The sequence below is a fragment of the Amblyomma mixtum genome, chromosome 5 (assembly GCF_055824585.1).
Source record: "Amblyomma mixtum isolate Tamu chromosome 5, ASM5582458v1, whole genome shotgun sequence".
NCBI classification, from domain to species: domain Eukaryota; kingdom Metazoa; phylum Arthropoda; class Arachnida; order Ixodida; family Ixodidae; genus Amblyomma; species Amblyomma mixtum.
The window spans coordinates 23,916,814-23,932,824 of record NC_143016.1 but is presented as its reverse complement, the minus strand read 5'-3'; the positions used below and the strand labels follow the sequence as shown (position 1 = coordinate 23,932,824).

At 44.3% G+C, this 16,011-nt stretch overlaps 1 protein-coding gene across 1 annotated transcript in view; it reads right to left on the bottom strand.

The window, feature by feature from the left end:
- Positions 1-9,831: 9,831 nt before the first annotated feature.
- LOC149341540 (zwei Ig domain protein zig-8-like) overlaps positions 9,832-16,011 on the bottom strand; it is a 202,970-nt gene continuing 196,790 nt past the window's right edge. Inside the window, exons 5-6 of the mRNA XM_089541988.1 lie at positions 12,196-12,976; positions 9,832-10,782 (exon numbers count right to left, since the gene is read on the bottom strand). Of these exons, the coding sequence (XP_089398114.1) occupies positions 12,840-12,976 (137 nt within the window). The 3' untranslated portion in view covers positions 9,832-10,782; positions 12,196-12,839. The remainder of the gene's footprint in view (positions 10,783-12,195; positions 12,977-16,011) is intronic.

The window sequence follows — 16,011 nt, the reverse complement described above, 5'->3', positions numbered from 1 at the left end:
GAAAACAGCCGTGGACGGTAAAATAGTGGAGAAAAAGGCAAAAGAGAAAAATAAAGTTTGAAATGAATTGAAATGTGTTTTATGAGTGATAATTAATCATACAAAAAGTTATGTCGTATATTAATTAGTTAAAAATTATCAGCAAAAACAATTGGACTGTTGAATTGTCTGGACGGGGATACAGGAAGTGGACAGGAAAGCAACGACGGGGCAAAATTTGAAAAATCGAAAAGGTTGATTGAGATAAAAAAAGGTATAGTCAGAGCAAATAAGTAAATCTTTAATTAAATCATACAGTAATTACGCTTATTCCGTAGTTAAACTCATTAACAAACAAAAAGAAAATGATAACGAGAGGCAAAGAGGGGCGAAGAGTGCCGAGGTGGTGTCGATGCTTTCGCATTCTCCCAATGCGGATCGCCGCCGTGTTCTCTAATTTTTAGTATTCCATATCGTCATGGTTATAAAGATATGACAACCAGTACCGTTCTAATCATTGCGCCGATATTACTCCTGTTATGCAATAATAAACCTGGAAGTAACTGTAACAGGGAAAGCAGGTTAAATGCATTCAACTTCGAACCCAAGAAATTCATGGTAAAAACCTCCGCGGGCTATTCTTTACAACTTGTATCCCTTTAACACCTCCATCCGAGAACGGAATGCTGGTCTTGGCTGTTCTATTTCCTTCTTTTTGTTTGTGCGTGATTTACGGCCCATAAAAAAAAGAAAATCGCCCTCTTTCTTACAGGCTACTTTTGGAGTTCTCCTTACTTAGACATGTCCCAAAGTCGCATTGCTTTAAAAGTAGGTCAGAGATGTGACAAAACTAAACCAAATTGTAGCCCAAGAGCCGCCAGTCTATCGGGCTACACTTTTATCCTTCCTCGAATAATTTCTTTTCTTTTCTAGCGTTCATTTCGGTTTCCCGCTTCTTCATGTATTATTAGACGCCGTGGAACTGGCAATAGGCAATGCGAAAAAATAAACGAAAGAGCATAAAGGAGATGCGAAAGTCAGTTTGGCGCGGTGTTCACGGTGGCCTGACGTTCCGTCTTTCCCTCGTGAGATATAAAAGTTTACTTCGCCAATTCCGCTTGCAAAAAGGGTTTATATGTCTTGAAACTGGTCATCGGAGACCATCTTTTACGACGGCTGGCCAGGTGACCAGCCCTCTCTCTTTTTCTTCTTTTATCGACATAGAACTTCGAAAAAAAAATAAAATGAAATGACAGCGTGCTGAAGGCGCTTTCACGAGGTTGCTCTTTACCGCACTGGCGGGATGGAATTATAACTTCCCGTTTCGGCATCGGACGCGACCTGCTTCGTGTGGACATGTTTTTTTTTTTTTTTGTACTTGTGCGAACTGAGATTTCGTTCACCGCTCATAAAGTCAGACCAGGAAAGCAACCCCCCCCCCCCCCCCCCCCCCCCTCCGCAAAAGTTCGCTAATAATGCCGTGTCTTTCTTTTTCTTCTCAAATCATGGCAGCGGCAACACCTCCTTATTTATTGATTTTAACTTTAGCTTCATTCTCGTCGAGGTCTACAACTGAACGTCACAAAACAGCACGGAATAAGTAAATATTGCGTACAGCAATGAAAACATATTCTATTATTCATTCAGGCTTGTATCATCCATCGGTGAGGGAAGAAAAAACGTGCTTGCTGTCTTGCTTCTTTGCCTAGGGGTCGGATTCGTGATGCAACCACATCGTTCCAAAAATCCATCTACAATGTAGCTTTCGATGTCGCTCTCCCTCCAATCTGGTTGAGATTCAATGGTCGCGCCGTGGTTTGGTTTGCGTTCTTTTAGGTCAATATTTATTTGTAGCGGCGATGTTCAATTTGTCTGGTTTAACGTTCGAGAGCATGATTTGGAGCTTTAGTGTGCCTTATCGCTGGCATGAAATGCCGAAAGAGAACGCGACTTGCGCTACATTAAATAGTTGTACCTGCCTCAGAGAGCGCGGCAATATGCTGCCTCATTCTATGAAATGTTGTCCCGTTATATACATAGTATTCATGTAGTTCCACCTGCTGAGATGCGTTGCGATAAACATTAACGTGAAATATACCGATCATACTGAGTGAAACTTTAAAAAAATTGGAGTCAGAACACAGAGAAATAGTGTGCTTGCAAGATTGAATTGTGGATTCGTACATAATACCTTCAGAAACGTATTTCACAGGTCCGAAAGCATACTGCTCAAAACCTGGTGTGCGATGAAACTTCGATTCTCCTGCATCCTCGCTTCGGCCCGAAGATTTCACCTTCGATGCAAGGGCATCCGCTGAGACGTTGCAACAACCTACGACCCCATTCCCCATCCATTGATGGCAATGGCTTTTGTAAGCATTACTAATTGAAGATAGGGCTTCTTGAACTTGTATTTTTGTCTACTGTTTAATTGGTCACCAGTCGTTATGATGCCTCGATCAAAACGCGTTCGAAGGCTCTCTTCATAGGTAGATATCTCAAGAGATTTTCGTGCACAGTTAGTTCCATGTAGTGCGACGCATACTCCGGTATAGTAGACAAATTTTTGATGATTCAAACACTTCCCGGAGCAAACACATATGAAATGAAATGTGGCCCGAGTGATAAGGCGACACTTTTCATCTTTCTTTAGGTGCTTCTGAATTTGAGAGCCGTATTCTACCCGGAAATAATATATCTCTGCTTTTCACAATGCCTCTGCTTGCCCTTCAACAAAGCATCACCCCATATACATTCTTTGCTTTCACTGCACTTGTTCCACTTGGCTCTTGGTAGACGTTCTCAAACATAGAGAAGTTAAGGCCGAACTCTGCGAGGACATCCATCCATATTCTGTCGGCCGGAGGAGGTGCGAAAGCCCTCGCAGCAATGAGAGCAACAACCACCGCCCACGTTCCCCAGAAGCTCGGGTTGCTCGACAAAGCCCGCCGCTGCTTTCGAGCACGGGAAACGTGAGGCGAGAGCTGCTTTTAAAGCGCGTCTCGATGAACGCCGGAGCCGCAGAGCTTTGATTCAGCACCGCGCTGGCCGTGTCTCAAGTGTGTTCCGCTTTCGCCCGCACAATCGATAACTTCCATTAGAGGTATTGCACGGCGGGGATCTGTTTCAATGGCAAGAGCAAAGGAGGAAACGGAACCGAAACGGAACCGGTTGGTGGCAAGCCTCGACTGATATTCTCTCCTGATCCGATTTGCTTCTGACGCTTTGCTTTGTTTTTTCCGCGGCAGTACAGGAGTCAGCCACTGAATTGAATGCTCTGTTTGCGACTGCAGCGCAGGCAGTAACTTTTGCCGTCGTTGGACTACATGTATTCTCCTCCCGTGCACTTTTTTTTCATTCTAAGAGTTTTGGTTAAGGTTTAGGTTTGCTTGAAAGCGTCGACCAGGCGCTGAGAATCCTTTCTCCGTAGAATAACAAGTCGCATAAGGCGTGTCCTTTCTATTTCGGGTGTGCAGAATAGATGGTACATATTTTCTTTAAAAAATGGCACATTAGAAAATATATGGCTTAGCTTAATAGGTGACTGTGCGATTCATATCGCTGCGTTCATGCTGTTTGCGTTAGAGGTACCGTTTTTCTGTTTTAGAAGGCGAAGGGTTTTGCATGGCACGCGTGAAATCATATTTGATATGAGCCTGTCTTAAATGAGAAAAATAGTGCGGCAAACGCGGACGGGCCGCTGAACTTGTCGGCAAGAAGAATCCCAATCTCTTCTCCTAAGTGGTAACATTGCGTTCATCACTTTCGGCCCACAGGATTGCTATCCCGAACACGCCTCTTTTTTTTTAAAGAGAATATAAAGCTAAAATTTATGCAGAATCTTCACCGAGGTAGCGAGCGCATGGCGATAAATGTGCTTTATCTCAGAGTAGCTATATTTTCGAACTGAGCATTAGATTCGGCTACAGCACGTCGAGGTTCTGGGACACGTTGCTTCAGACCATCCGCTGATTTTTTCAGATGGATGATACCCCGTCGCTGACGTGTGGATCGGACTTTCAGAAAACTGCCTGGCATATTTCTTAAATGTTACACGTCTACCGCAAACTTGTATGTTTGCCACCTGCTGTGAGCGTGTCCTGGAACAGACTTCAAGACAAGACGACCGCAGGAAGTTGGATTGAAGGCTTCCAGGGGGGGGGGGGGGGGGGGGGACGTAACCCTGTGGTTGACTCAGAGCACTAAAAGCCAAGCCTGCTGAGATTCCTGGTTGATGGTTTGGTCTCAAGGATACTAGGATACTTAGGCCATGAGGGATGCTGTGGTGAAGGACTCCAGATATTTCGACCACCTGGTGTTCATTAACATGCACTGATATCGCACAGAACACGGGCCTCTAGAATTCCGCCTCCATCGGAATTCGACCACAGCGGTCGGGATCGAACCCACGTCTTTCGGGTCAGTAGCCGAGCGCCATAAACACTTTACCACCGCGGCGTTGTTCCTAGATGAAAACAGCCTCTATATCTTCTATGGTATATAAACAGCCTCATCTTCTGACGCAAGACAAGTCCTTGAAATAAAAAAAAAAGTTTTGCGGCCTTGCGCTCGGCTTTCATACGCTGACATCTTGGCGAAGTAGTGCACGCCATCAAAAGCCGTTAATGCTGCAGGGCAGAGCTGGATGCCGCAAAATGTCGGTTATTTAATACTTTCCTTTCCTTTTGTGTTTCGGCAGGTTATCCTATTGGAAGCATGCATGTTGCTCGAAGGTGGAAGTAATCACTGGCCTGTTGGACCAATGATTAGGCTTCATGTGCCAAAGCTCACACTCCCAAAATTTTCGTCTGCAGAAGAAGGTAAGTTTGCTTGGTGATCGCATGGTTCCTACACACTGGTAAGTCGCAATTACCGAACAGAAACAACATACTAGATCAGAATATCGTGAGCGACCTGTGCGCTGACCAGCCATGATGACAAAGAAGACGTCTGAAGTTGTACTAACCAAGCACAAACCAATCTTTGGCACAAGAGCGGGCGAACAGCTTTGTAGGTTCGGTTACAGAAGCTTTCTTTTCCAATCACTATTTCCTTTGCTCACTGTTTTACTTCTTTTTCCGGTAGACAGTTTTCTTTGGATACCAGAGCCGCCGTCAGAGATTACTTTCGATCTATCAGCCATTATTTTTTTTTGTGTATCTGTTATTATACCCACAACACGTGAGGCATTGCAGTTGCGAGCTAACAAATGCAGAACCGATAAGAAAGCACGTAAAGAAAATAAAAGGAAACAAGCAAGCAAAATAATTTGTGACCATCGAAGATGCAAAAGCTGGCGCACTGTGACACAGCCAATAAAACTGAAAAACTAATTAAGCCGCTGAAAACCAAGCAAGGAAGCAATAGAATTGACAACCATTGAAGAAACAAGGGCTAAATACCGTGCATGTTCGTCAAAGACGAAAGAAATACTTGAGTGAAAAAAATGCTAGCAATATCATGTGGCAGTTTATTCTATTCTCGGATTGTTTTTGGAAAAGCGCGTCCTTAAGAAGTTCGCTTTGCATCTTAATTCTTCGATTTATAGGCATGATCAAGCCACGGTGAGACGTCGTCGGCATGGCACAGATAATGCTCCAGATAGATGCCTGCCTTATTGAGAAGCATACTTCAGTTTAATTCCAACCTCAGTGATTTTCCACGCTACTTTAGTGGTTCCCATTCCAGTTTTTTTTTCTTGCACTGGAAAAACTTAAATTCCCTGAATAATTGGCATTCACCACTCGTACAACCTAACTCTGGATCCTTTCAAGCGTATTACCTTCCGGCTGCATCCAAGGGTTCCACTCATAGCACGCATATTCAAACAGGTCTAACGCTAGTTTAAAAAAACAGCTCTTAAGGAGCAAATTTCCGCACAGAAAACGGAACCTGGGAAACCACTCTTGTGATATAATTTGTATGACGACTTCAGGATAAGTAAGCAGCAAAGTAAAACCCAAGGCATTTATGTTGAAAGTTTCAGCATGAATGCCGCATGCAAAGTCATGAGAGCTGTTTTTTCTAGTAGAGCAGATATGCAGTTTTTTTTACATTAATATTCATGCGCCAAGTATTGTGAAAATTAGAAACAACTGTCAACTCATACTGGAAGAAATACAGCCATCCGTCGCATGAATGAGTCTGTATAAAACGCAGTCGTCTGCGATTAGACATATATTTGAGGTAATATCACCGCAACATATGCCTTTCATATACATTAAAAAGAAATGGTCCCTGTGCCGACCTGTGTCGGTACACCAGACGATGCTTCTGCCCGTTCAGACAGTGTTCGATTTAACGCAGCTAAGTTACGACTGAAATTAGATATTCGCTAATCGGTGCAATAACTGAGCAAAACGTGTTTAACCAAGATACACTTTGAAGCAGTAAATAATGAGGAGCTAAGTGAAAGGTTTTTCTTAAATATCAATATAAACAGTTACTAGTCAATTTGTTGTTTAGGGCACCAGCCAAATCCCATGTAAATTCAGCTAAAGCAATAAAGAAAAGAAGAAAAGAATAATTACCAGTCAGGCGAAAAATTGTGACAAAAAAAAGTCCCACAATTGCGAGTAATGCTGTGCCAGTCGCGAATCCAATGCGACGGAGCCCATGGTAGTTCAAATGCACCGCCATACATTGTGTCTTCTCTTTACTACATCAAATATTTGGGAATGAAGTATGCAAAGAGGAAACTTCGTCGGCGAGATTTGACAAGCGTCATACTTCAACGATTCATCCTGCAAGGCTGTCTGGAACTCATTACCTTTATCGAAGATGTATGAAAAGCTGTCGGCAACGTGAATTTAGTAAGCTCTCATGAGTGCAGAGAGGTAGGAACTCACAGCATATTTATTGTCTCCTGCGCTATGATTTTTGTTTGTCCACTCTGCATGTGGATAGTTTCGAAGAAACATTGGTTGTAGAAGTGAAAACTGCTGCAGGTTTAAAACATTATAGCGAGGGCTTGCTATCGTTGTGCCCAGAACAATGGTCTATTATTGAACCCCTTCAAATTCTCATCTCGCCGTGTTGTCAAAGATTACTAGATAGTTTTATGGTCCTGGTGGGAGAAGTACTTTGGCATGACTAAGGAACGACATGGAAACTAGCTCGAAACAACTGTGCAAATAGTACGTGCAACAAACGAACAGGAGCCGTGCCTCAGGTGAGAGACGTGTATTTAGCTGACCATTAAAATAGTTTGCTTCAGCGAGGCTTCACACTAACAACCATCACTGTGCCTTCCGCACTGCAGCGGAAGGCACAGGGCGGTCCATGTTATAGTTGTTTGTTAGACTGACTTACTTAGCAGACGGAACATGCTTCGTCAAAGCGGTTTTTTCTCTTTCTTGTCATTGAACGCTACAGAAGCACGCAGACCACAAAATTCTCAAGAGAGTGTGCCGTGTAACTATGGCCTCATCTTGTTCGTTAGTGCATTCGGGTCGCTATTTATGCAGCATCGAATGTAATCGCAGATCATAAAATAAATTGCGTCTAACTACGCCGTTTTTTGGTTTTAATTCAAATTTCGATGTATGCTTAGACACATCACTGAATAAGACTTCGCAATAAGTTATGTTCGGTAGATATCTATATATGTGTAAGCACTGCTAGTCCCTTTGCGAGAAAAGCCGGTGGCGTGTGTGTGTGTGTGTGTACTCACCGCAGTGCAGAAAATCCCAGCTATGGCAAGAAAAATATGGCAACATCATCAATCGACTGTACGATGCACACAGCAAGCCGAGCACCGCCACTTCAGGGAATCGTATACACTTCGCTCGCCTATGTATACTCCCCATTGGCCGACCTCCATGTGGCGCCACTCATGGGGTGACATTCGTACCAAAATTGTGACGAAACCATTTGTAGTATAGCGTACCGGGTGGCGTCATATGAATTCTCGTTGCATACAGCTTAGATGTGTTTGTCAAGCTGAAGACTAGCTTGCGAAAGAGATTCGAACCGACGACACATGCACCTTCAACTGTAAGCCTTCCCAGGCTCTCTCATCAGAATTGTGATCCAGCCGTTCGTGGTACAACGTTCCGTGGTGTCCTACGGGCGCATTTTTGCTTGGGTGGGTGTCAGTGCACCCAGTAATAACAATTATTTCGCGTTCCCACAATTAAGGAGTCTTGAAATGTCTTTATCGAATTTTCCTTTTTAGTTTCTAGTTTATATTGGCTCTCTCTATCATAGTGGCGCGCAAATTATGCCTTAAATTGCCTCCCTCCTCCGCGCAGGCTCGTGATATAGAATTATGACCGTCCTAATATCGAGCGACTCAGTGTGCCCTTCTTAATAATTCATTAGGCTTCTATAAGTTTCCTGAACAAGTGAATGCGCCAGGCAACGTAAATATACCATAGCGAGGTGCGCAATCTGGGTTTAAGTTCGTTCACTTTACTTCAACGAAATGTAGCGGTAATCGCATGCACGCGTTCGAGCTCAAGTAGCTTCCGCGCTAGTGTTACGCGTTGCTTTACTTATGAGTAATTTAGTATATTCAAGAAAATATCGTTACGCAGTAGGAGACATGTTTAACGTAACCTAAGAGAAGATACACCAAATCATGGGTGCGAGCTGGGTGCTCGTTCTAATTACATACGACTATCGTTCATCTCTTCCTGGCCGGCATCCACAGCGCCAGGTGTAAAATTATATTAGCCATGTACGCACATTTCTCTGATCGCACAGAAAACCGTACGTACTCGTCGTTTGAGTTTCCGCCCGCCAGCCGTACCGCTGCCTTATAATCAACATAACATGTTTGCGGGCACTTTAGGAGACTTCGGTTAAAGAAGTTCGCTCTTATTTTGCCAGGGCTTGCAAACTCTCGAGAAGATGTACCGAAATTCGGCCGGTCCGCAATTTAAATAGTTCCCACTATATTTCACAGGCGCTTAACGTTCCCTACAGACTCCACCCCAGCTCATTTCTAATTGGATCGAAAGAAGGCATGCGCTCGGCACCGGGTCGGCAATTGAACCACCTGCAATTTTAGTTTGTTTTCAGTATGACATTCATTACAGTCAAATGATGTTCTAGGCAGGCATTATTTACGAGTTAACCATTTAGTCACACTAAACCGGTGAGAAAACACCAAAGATGGCAATTACTTCCTCTTGATAACATGATCAGCGTTTTCGCTCTTCTAGTATGCAGCTTCCCCGAGGTGTTGTGTGTTCCACTCTACAAGTTCATCAGCGTGAGTGTATAGTTGTGTTCAATATGACGTGCAACGTATCGGAGACAACTGTAGTGCTGTTTTCACTTCACGGAGCTCAAACAGGTCCTAATATTGCCTACAGAAATCTGTGCCCATTAGACTGAGAAATAAATGGATAAATTCTGACTATCGTCAGGCCTGCATTGATTTATAAAGAAAGCTCCAACCTCGTTTTGCTTCTTGCACTTCATACTGAGAGCAATTGCATATGTTCAAAAACCTAATGCTGATGAAGGTGGACAAACTTTATTACAGCAGTCAGAAGGTCATCACAGTAGCAGCGAACTCGCAAAGGATTGTGACGACAAAAACAAAACCAGACCGACATTCAGTTCACTGTGTTAACGGGAGGGACACCGTGCAGCTATAATTAATCGGTTCATTGGTAATGTAGCACTAGCTCCGCCATAACCCTAAGTTACATTCTTTGCTAGAAATCTTGTTTCATGGCATGATTGGAAAGACATCTTCAGCTTCTGTTTCTGTCCGTAACTTGCGATTCCACTTGTTACTTGCTGTGCCTCGCGGGCACAATGCTGTCGTGCCAGCCTCCATTAAGAGACTTGCGAAAGTCTGCGCTGGCTCTTAAGAAAAACGAACCCACCACGCCACAATTGTAACTTGTTATTTATTTACAAAATTTACATCGCCAACTTGACCCTTTGTGAGTTGAAATACGGACACACGTACATGAGTGGTTACTCGGGCAATTCGAAACAGCAAAACGCTTCCCAGTGATGTTGAGCATATGACTGACATTTTTATTTTCCTTACAGTAAGTATAAAACACTTGTTTTCAATTTTTTTAATGACGACTCATGCTTATTAAACCTCTTATTTTTTAAGAAAGCCATAGTCTTGAGAAGACGTATAGTTTCCCTTTTCTAAATACCACAGATGTATAACGACCACTAGAGCGTTTCAATCGCATAGCACAGAGCCCCAGAAGCTGGCTGTCATGATGATACAACAATGAGTCTTCGTAGTTATGTACATCGTAGAAGTCGTTTTTACAGCGTTTATTTTAATGCAGTTTCTTTTCGCTTTTGGTTTATTTGCTTAGTGTGTCGATGTAATGAATGTTGAATTGCGCTTTAGCGTGCATGTCACTTTGTTCCATGCCGGCAAATTTACACCCATCATCGTTTGCTGTCTTCGCTCACTTTCTGTAGCTTTCCAAGAGCACGTCAGTTTAACGAGAAAACACAATACTGTCATAAAATATGCCTGCAGTAACGACACATGCAGAGCAAAAAAGTGCATTGAAAACAGCATGGTAACCCGTAACAATAAGGCCGAACATTTCGACCTCTGCCTTCAAGACTCCAGGCTAGCGTAGGACACTTCTTTGCCCCAAATATTCCCCAGCTTCTGTGGAGACAGTGGCCGTTTTGATAGTGGTTACAAAACCTGCGTCTGAACTACATGTACAATGTCGCAGTGGATCACACAGTACTTTAAGACCTGACAATCGAAAAATAAAAAAAGACACGAGTCCATTGGAAACAACATAACTATAGCTCATATATTCGAGATGGTTTCTTGATGAAGGTGACCAAATGGATCTGCAAAGCAGCAAAAAAAAAAGGGAAAAAAAAACACACACACAAGGGTTATCACTGCAGATCTCTAGGTTTTAATGAAGTAGATTTCTTTCTTGATGTAGACAAAGTGCATGCCATTTTTGAGCTAAAATACTACTATTATGATTCACCAGGGTGGAAATTTGGGCAAGTCGGTATTGATCCATTACGTAAGAGTAGCGCAAAACCAGGAAAACCAGGTGGGTTGGTGTGTGTTCTCTCCCCTTGTGTCCGTCGTCCTGGTTTTGCGCTACTCTTACGTAATGGCTAAAATACTACCCTCGTTTGTGAATCCATTTATTTTTCAGGTCGCAGATTTAGTTTTTATCAACTCCTGATGTTTCACCGATCGCGCACATGTCATGCGAGAAGTCCCCGTCTATTTCAAGCAGCTCCTTTTTCAACGCGATTCGGGGAAATGGATCGGGCAGTAAACCATAGCATCACTTGTATGGTCAGGCGTTGATTAAAATCATCGTATACTATAACCCTCCTTCCCCTCAATCTCCGACCAGCTCATAGTCCACGCACAACCCTTTACATTAGAGGGCAATATTGGAAACAAGAGGATTAACACCTTTTCCCATTGATGGCTTACAACCCCGTCGCTAATTCCAAGTGGCAGTTGAAGGCCCTTTAAGTTCTGGTTAACGAGAGGACCTTCTTGAGAAACTCTCATCGTCGCGCCAGGCTACCCTGAAGTGACACATTTAGGACTATCAGACCAGCCAGTGAGACTTTTTCAGCTCGAAAATGAGTCGTAACGCCCATTGCTCTGCACACCGGGTGACAGACTCTGTTCCTCAGCACCCTAAGATCCCAGAGCTATCTGCTGGCACTAAAGTCTAGTGTACGAAGAAGTTCGGCGATTGTTGTGTCTGTTGTCAATAATACACTCCTCTAGTTATACGTCTGTTAACCGAACTTAAGGTAGAGCTTAGGCCTAATTTCTACAGGGACCATGGGTTGCTTTGAAGCCCTAAAGTCGAGTCCTTATGGCACCCCTGAACGTCTACCAGCCCACACGAGTGGGGACGGCCGTCTTCCTCGCCCTCCAGAGATGTGCAACATCTTGTGTGCCGTACATGCCCAACTTCGTTGCTCAAAAGCAACCCTCGGCCTGAAGGCTTTTGAGGAAGACTGTACGTCTGCTAACGCGAAACATCAAGGTGGTTGGTGCAATATGATATTGTGTAACACGCATACTTGCGTTGAAAGATAAAGAGAATTTCTGTCATGGTAAAAAAAAAAGAACGTTCGGTTGGCTTTTCCTTTCTTTTCGCTTCCTGACGCTTCCTGAATTTTCCTGACGCTCGTTCATAGAAGAAGAGCCATCTTCGTTGAAAGCATGTTGCCTTGTACGCATCTGGTAAGGCAAGGTGCAGCAGAACTTACCGGCGTTTTTTCTTGAAGGCGTGGCTGAATGCAGGTTGGGTAGATTTGGAGCAGACAGCTGCTTCTTGGTCAGGTGCACATGTCTCTTATGCAGTCGCACCTGAAGTTTTCCGGCAATAGAGAGGGTCCTTGCTTCCGTTGTGGACACCTTCCGCGTTGACGCCGCCTTCTGTCGTGTGGTGTATACTTTCTTCGCTTTCTCTACGTTTTTTTTTCCTATTATACACTAGTGTTGTTCTCAATCTGAACTGCTATGTTACATACATCGAGTATCACGAACAGTCATTTAGGTCACTTGCACACTCCTTGCAAGTTTCAGAAAGAAACAAGCCACCAAGAACCAAAAACAAAACGAAGCAACCGCGCAGAACAAGAAAAAAATACAAACAAGAAACGTGAGCGATGAACGACGCGCACGAGTTTTTTGTCAAGTCCATGTTGGCTTGCTGTCGAAGTCATTTTGTCCCGCTGTCCTCTGCATCTGTCTGTCCATCCGTGTAATTCTGTGTGGATGTCACTCCCTCTTCCGCAGAGGACCTCAGCAGTGTCCGGGTTCACAAGAACAAGCTTCGTTTGTTGGACGATTGTTTGGCGCGCTGCTGACGCTTCAGCTGTGATGCCGTTGAGGAGGGGGCCGCATTGTGTTACCTCGTCATGGCGTACACGTGCACCCAACAGATGACGAGGAGGGCAGCGAACTCGGCAAGAACCACCGAGGACGCTGGAGGGCTGGACGACGAGAGAGGCTTGCCGTCGTGCTGCATGGCCGCCGGCTTTTCACCTGGGAAGCAAAAATCAGTTTAAGCTATTAGAGGTATTCCACTGAGGTCTCCCAGCTGCGCCTAATGCCGAGTAATAAGCTCTGCGCTAAGCTTTTCAGTTCATTTACGCAAAAGTCCGTGTCCTAACTCTTCGTTTCGAATGCATTGACCTTATTAGATGGAGTGTTCGCGAAGGGCAAGAGGACGACGAGGTTATGTGGAAAGGAAAGGCACGGTAAATGACTGCAACAGTGTACAGGGACGTCCTCTGGGCAGTTTTTAACTTAGGTACATTCTACTCTATTAAAAAGTGCCATTAGAGTTTGGCTACCCTCTGACTGGAGACCTGAACCAGCGCTATGGAAAAAAAAACGGGTTTGGGAGGAGGGCGAAAAAATCAACATCGGACGGCTTATATGGCATGCGCTGGTTTTCCAAGCCACGGGCATGTGGGGATGAAAATAAAAAGGTAATAAAAAAGGTTATCTGTTGATAACAAAGTGATGGACATTAAGGGCACCATTTTTTTAATTCTTCATTGGAACCAGTAGACACTGCCCAGAACTATTCTGCAGTGATTTATCATAATGAAGAACTTTACAAAAGCGTTCCTGATCAGACACGATAGCTCAAGGAAAGAGCTGCAGAATGCTACAGAATTTACGTGCCCGAAAGTAGGAAAACCTTGTAAATAAAGTACCAAATAGCTAGCGAAATATGATGGTGTTATAGCGAGTTTTCAGCCAAGCCACACAACCACAATGCTGTCAACGTATTCGGCATGGCTCTATTGTTCCGGGCTAGCAATTTCTTTCCAGCCAAGTTTTAATTGACTATTTCTTGGAAGACGCCACCTCCCGAATAAATGCACCGCCCGCCGCTTTATAAGAGGCGGAAACACAATCATTTGTGGGCGGTACTCTTTCAAGGGATGATTAAATCTACGCGATCGAAGGGTAATGCAGCTTCCATATTTCCCGGCTTTTGTCTTACGCGTGCATTCGAGCCACAGCCGACGAAGTTAGTTGTGTAAGAAAACTCCGAATATAAAGTAGAAGATACCGGGGCAATTGGATTTGCATCAATCCCTCGCACCCCGTTCCTCTCTATATGAGGCCTCCACCATCGCTCTGGCACGCGCTGTACTTGGGCATTCTGTTTTCACTTACGAAGCGGGTAAAGAAACAAAAATTCGCGCCTCAACTCGCAGACTAAAATAGCGGAAAGCGAGTATAAATAAAGGAAGAGAGAGAATGAAAGGCTGCCAGACGACGCAAAATTTAATAAAAGCCGCAGTGCAAGAGAAAGAAACCGCGCACATGGGGGTGGAGAAAAACTGAACCCAGGGGCGGTCGATATTTGGGACCATGCAGTGGAACGAGTGGCAGCGCATTCCATAACGCCTCACGGAGCCCGAGACTGACGAGAAAAGAAGGAAGAGTGGAAGGGAGCATATCGCCACTGACGCCCACGCGAGCGCCACTACTGCGCTCGGCGTCGTTCTCTTTCAGTTCTCGCCCTCTTTCTATCTTTCTCTCTTTCTCTCCCTGTGTAAGAGCCATTTAGATTCGCGGAATATCAGCAATTCAATGGCCGAAAGAGGGCGGGTGGGTGGTGGGACTGCGCGAAGAGCAGCGGTGGCAGCGCACGCAAGCCGTGTGAGTGGAAATGCAGCGATGAAGGAAGGCAATAACGCTACAACGCGCACCGCCGCGCCGCGTGTGTGACTCTGTCTGGGCCTTTGGAGCGAGGAGAGAACGGAGTGTTTTATATGTGACAAGTCTCCCCGCCAAGGGTTTGAGGCGGGAACAAGGTTGCGGTAGACTCGAGTTCGTCCGTTGACTGAAGTAAGTCGGGGTTGGTAACAGGTGCCGAGCCTATGAGCTCACGAAACGCTGGTAAATAAAGTGTGCGGAGCTGAGGGGAGAGAAATTGATGATGAAAGAAGTAAGACCCGAAAGGTATTTACTGGCTTTTCTGCAGTTTCCGCTCAGTCATGCCAGGGAAAAGCATTCGTAATGTTGCAGCTCGGCACGGGCAAGGCGGCGGGTACGAAGAACCGCGACTGGAATGCACACTTTAATATTTTTAAAAATTTAATATTCGAGCTTGAAACGTGAATCAGATCCGTTTCGGATATAAATAAGTAAGGGTTCGTTAGGTGGAAGCAGCACGGGAGAGTTTTTTCTTCTTTTTTGCAATGAAAAAAAGCAGAGAAATACGAATATGCGAGCTAGAAACGGCTGTGTCGACTCGTTTTGGGTGGAATTAAATCAGTCCTTGTTAGGCGGAGGCAGTATCGGTGAATAATTCGTTTGCAGTAAGTAGAAGCATTTTGATTATTTCTCTCTAGGGCCATTCCCGAACTTTAGGGCGAATATGCACGTTTCTTAAAAAGACAAAAGCCAGTGAAACAGACTGGGAAACCTTGAATGTTAGGGAAAGCGCTTTGCTCTTGGCGCATACCTTGTTAATTTGTTTCGTGGTAATTCCTCTCGACAATATTAAAACACATTTCGAGCTGCCTCTGGCCTGAATGAACTGGGCTCTGAAGTTAACGACGTTATCTTACAGCTCGTTTTTTTCACTGAAAAAGAAGAAAGCAACGCTACGCTTAATGGAATTTCGATGAGGACTGTTTCTCTTAGCAGAAACAAGAACGAAGACAAAACAGAGAGCACGAAATATAATGTCTCTGGAGACAAGATAAGCATGCAGCAAAACATAATTTCAAGTCTCATGCCGCGGCAATATCGCACGGCCAAAAGTGACCAGAAAGGACTTTCCGGTGCTTTTTAACCTTCCCAAAGGGACTGAGCGGCGTATTGTGCCATCCCTTAGTAAAGGGCTTTAATATGAAACAGACTGAAAAAAACCTAAACCTCATGTCATGAATATCCATTCGGAAATAATGTGCGCGCTTCATACTATGTTTTGTTTGCTTTTTTATTCCTATGCCTCTGCCCTGGGAATTGCCTAATGTACTTAGCTGTTTTACGTACGGTGGATAGCATAAGTATTGAAGTCTTTCAAAATGCTTTGCTTAGATCTTTAA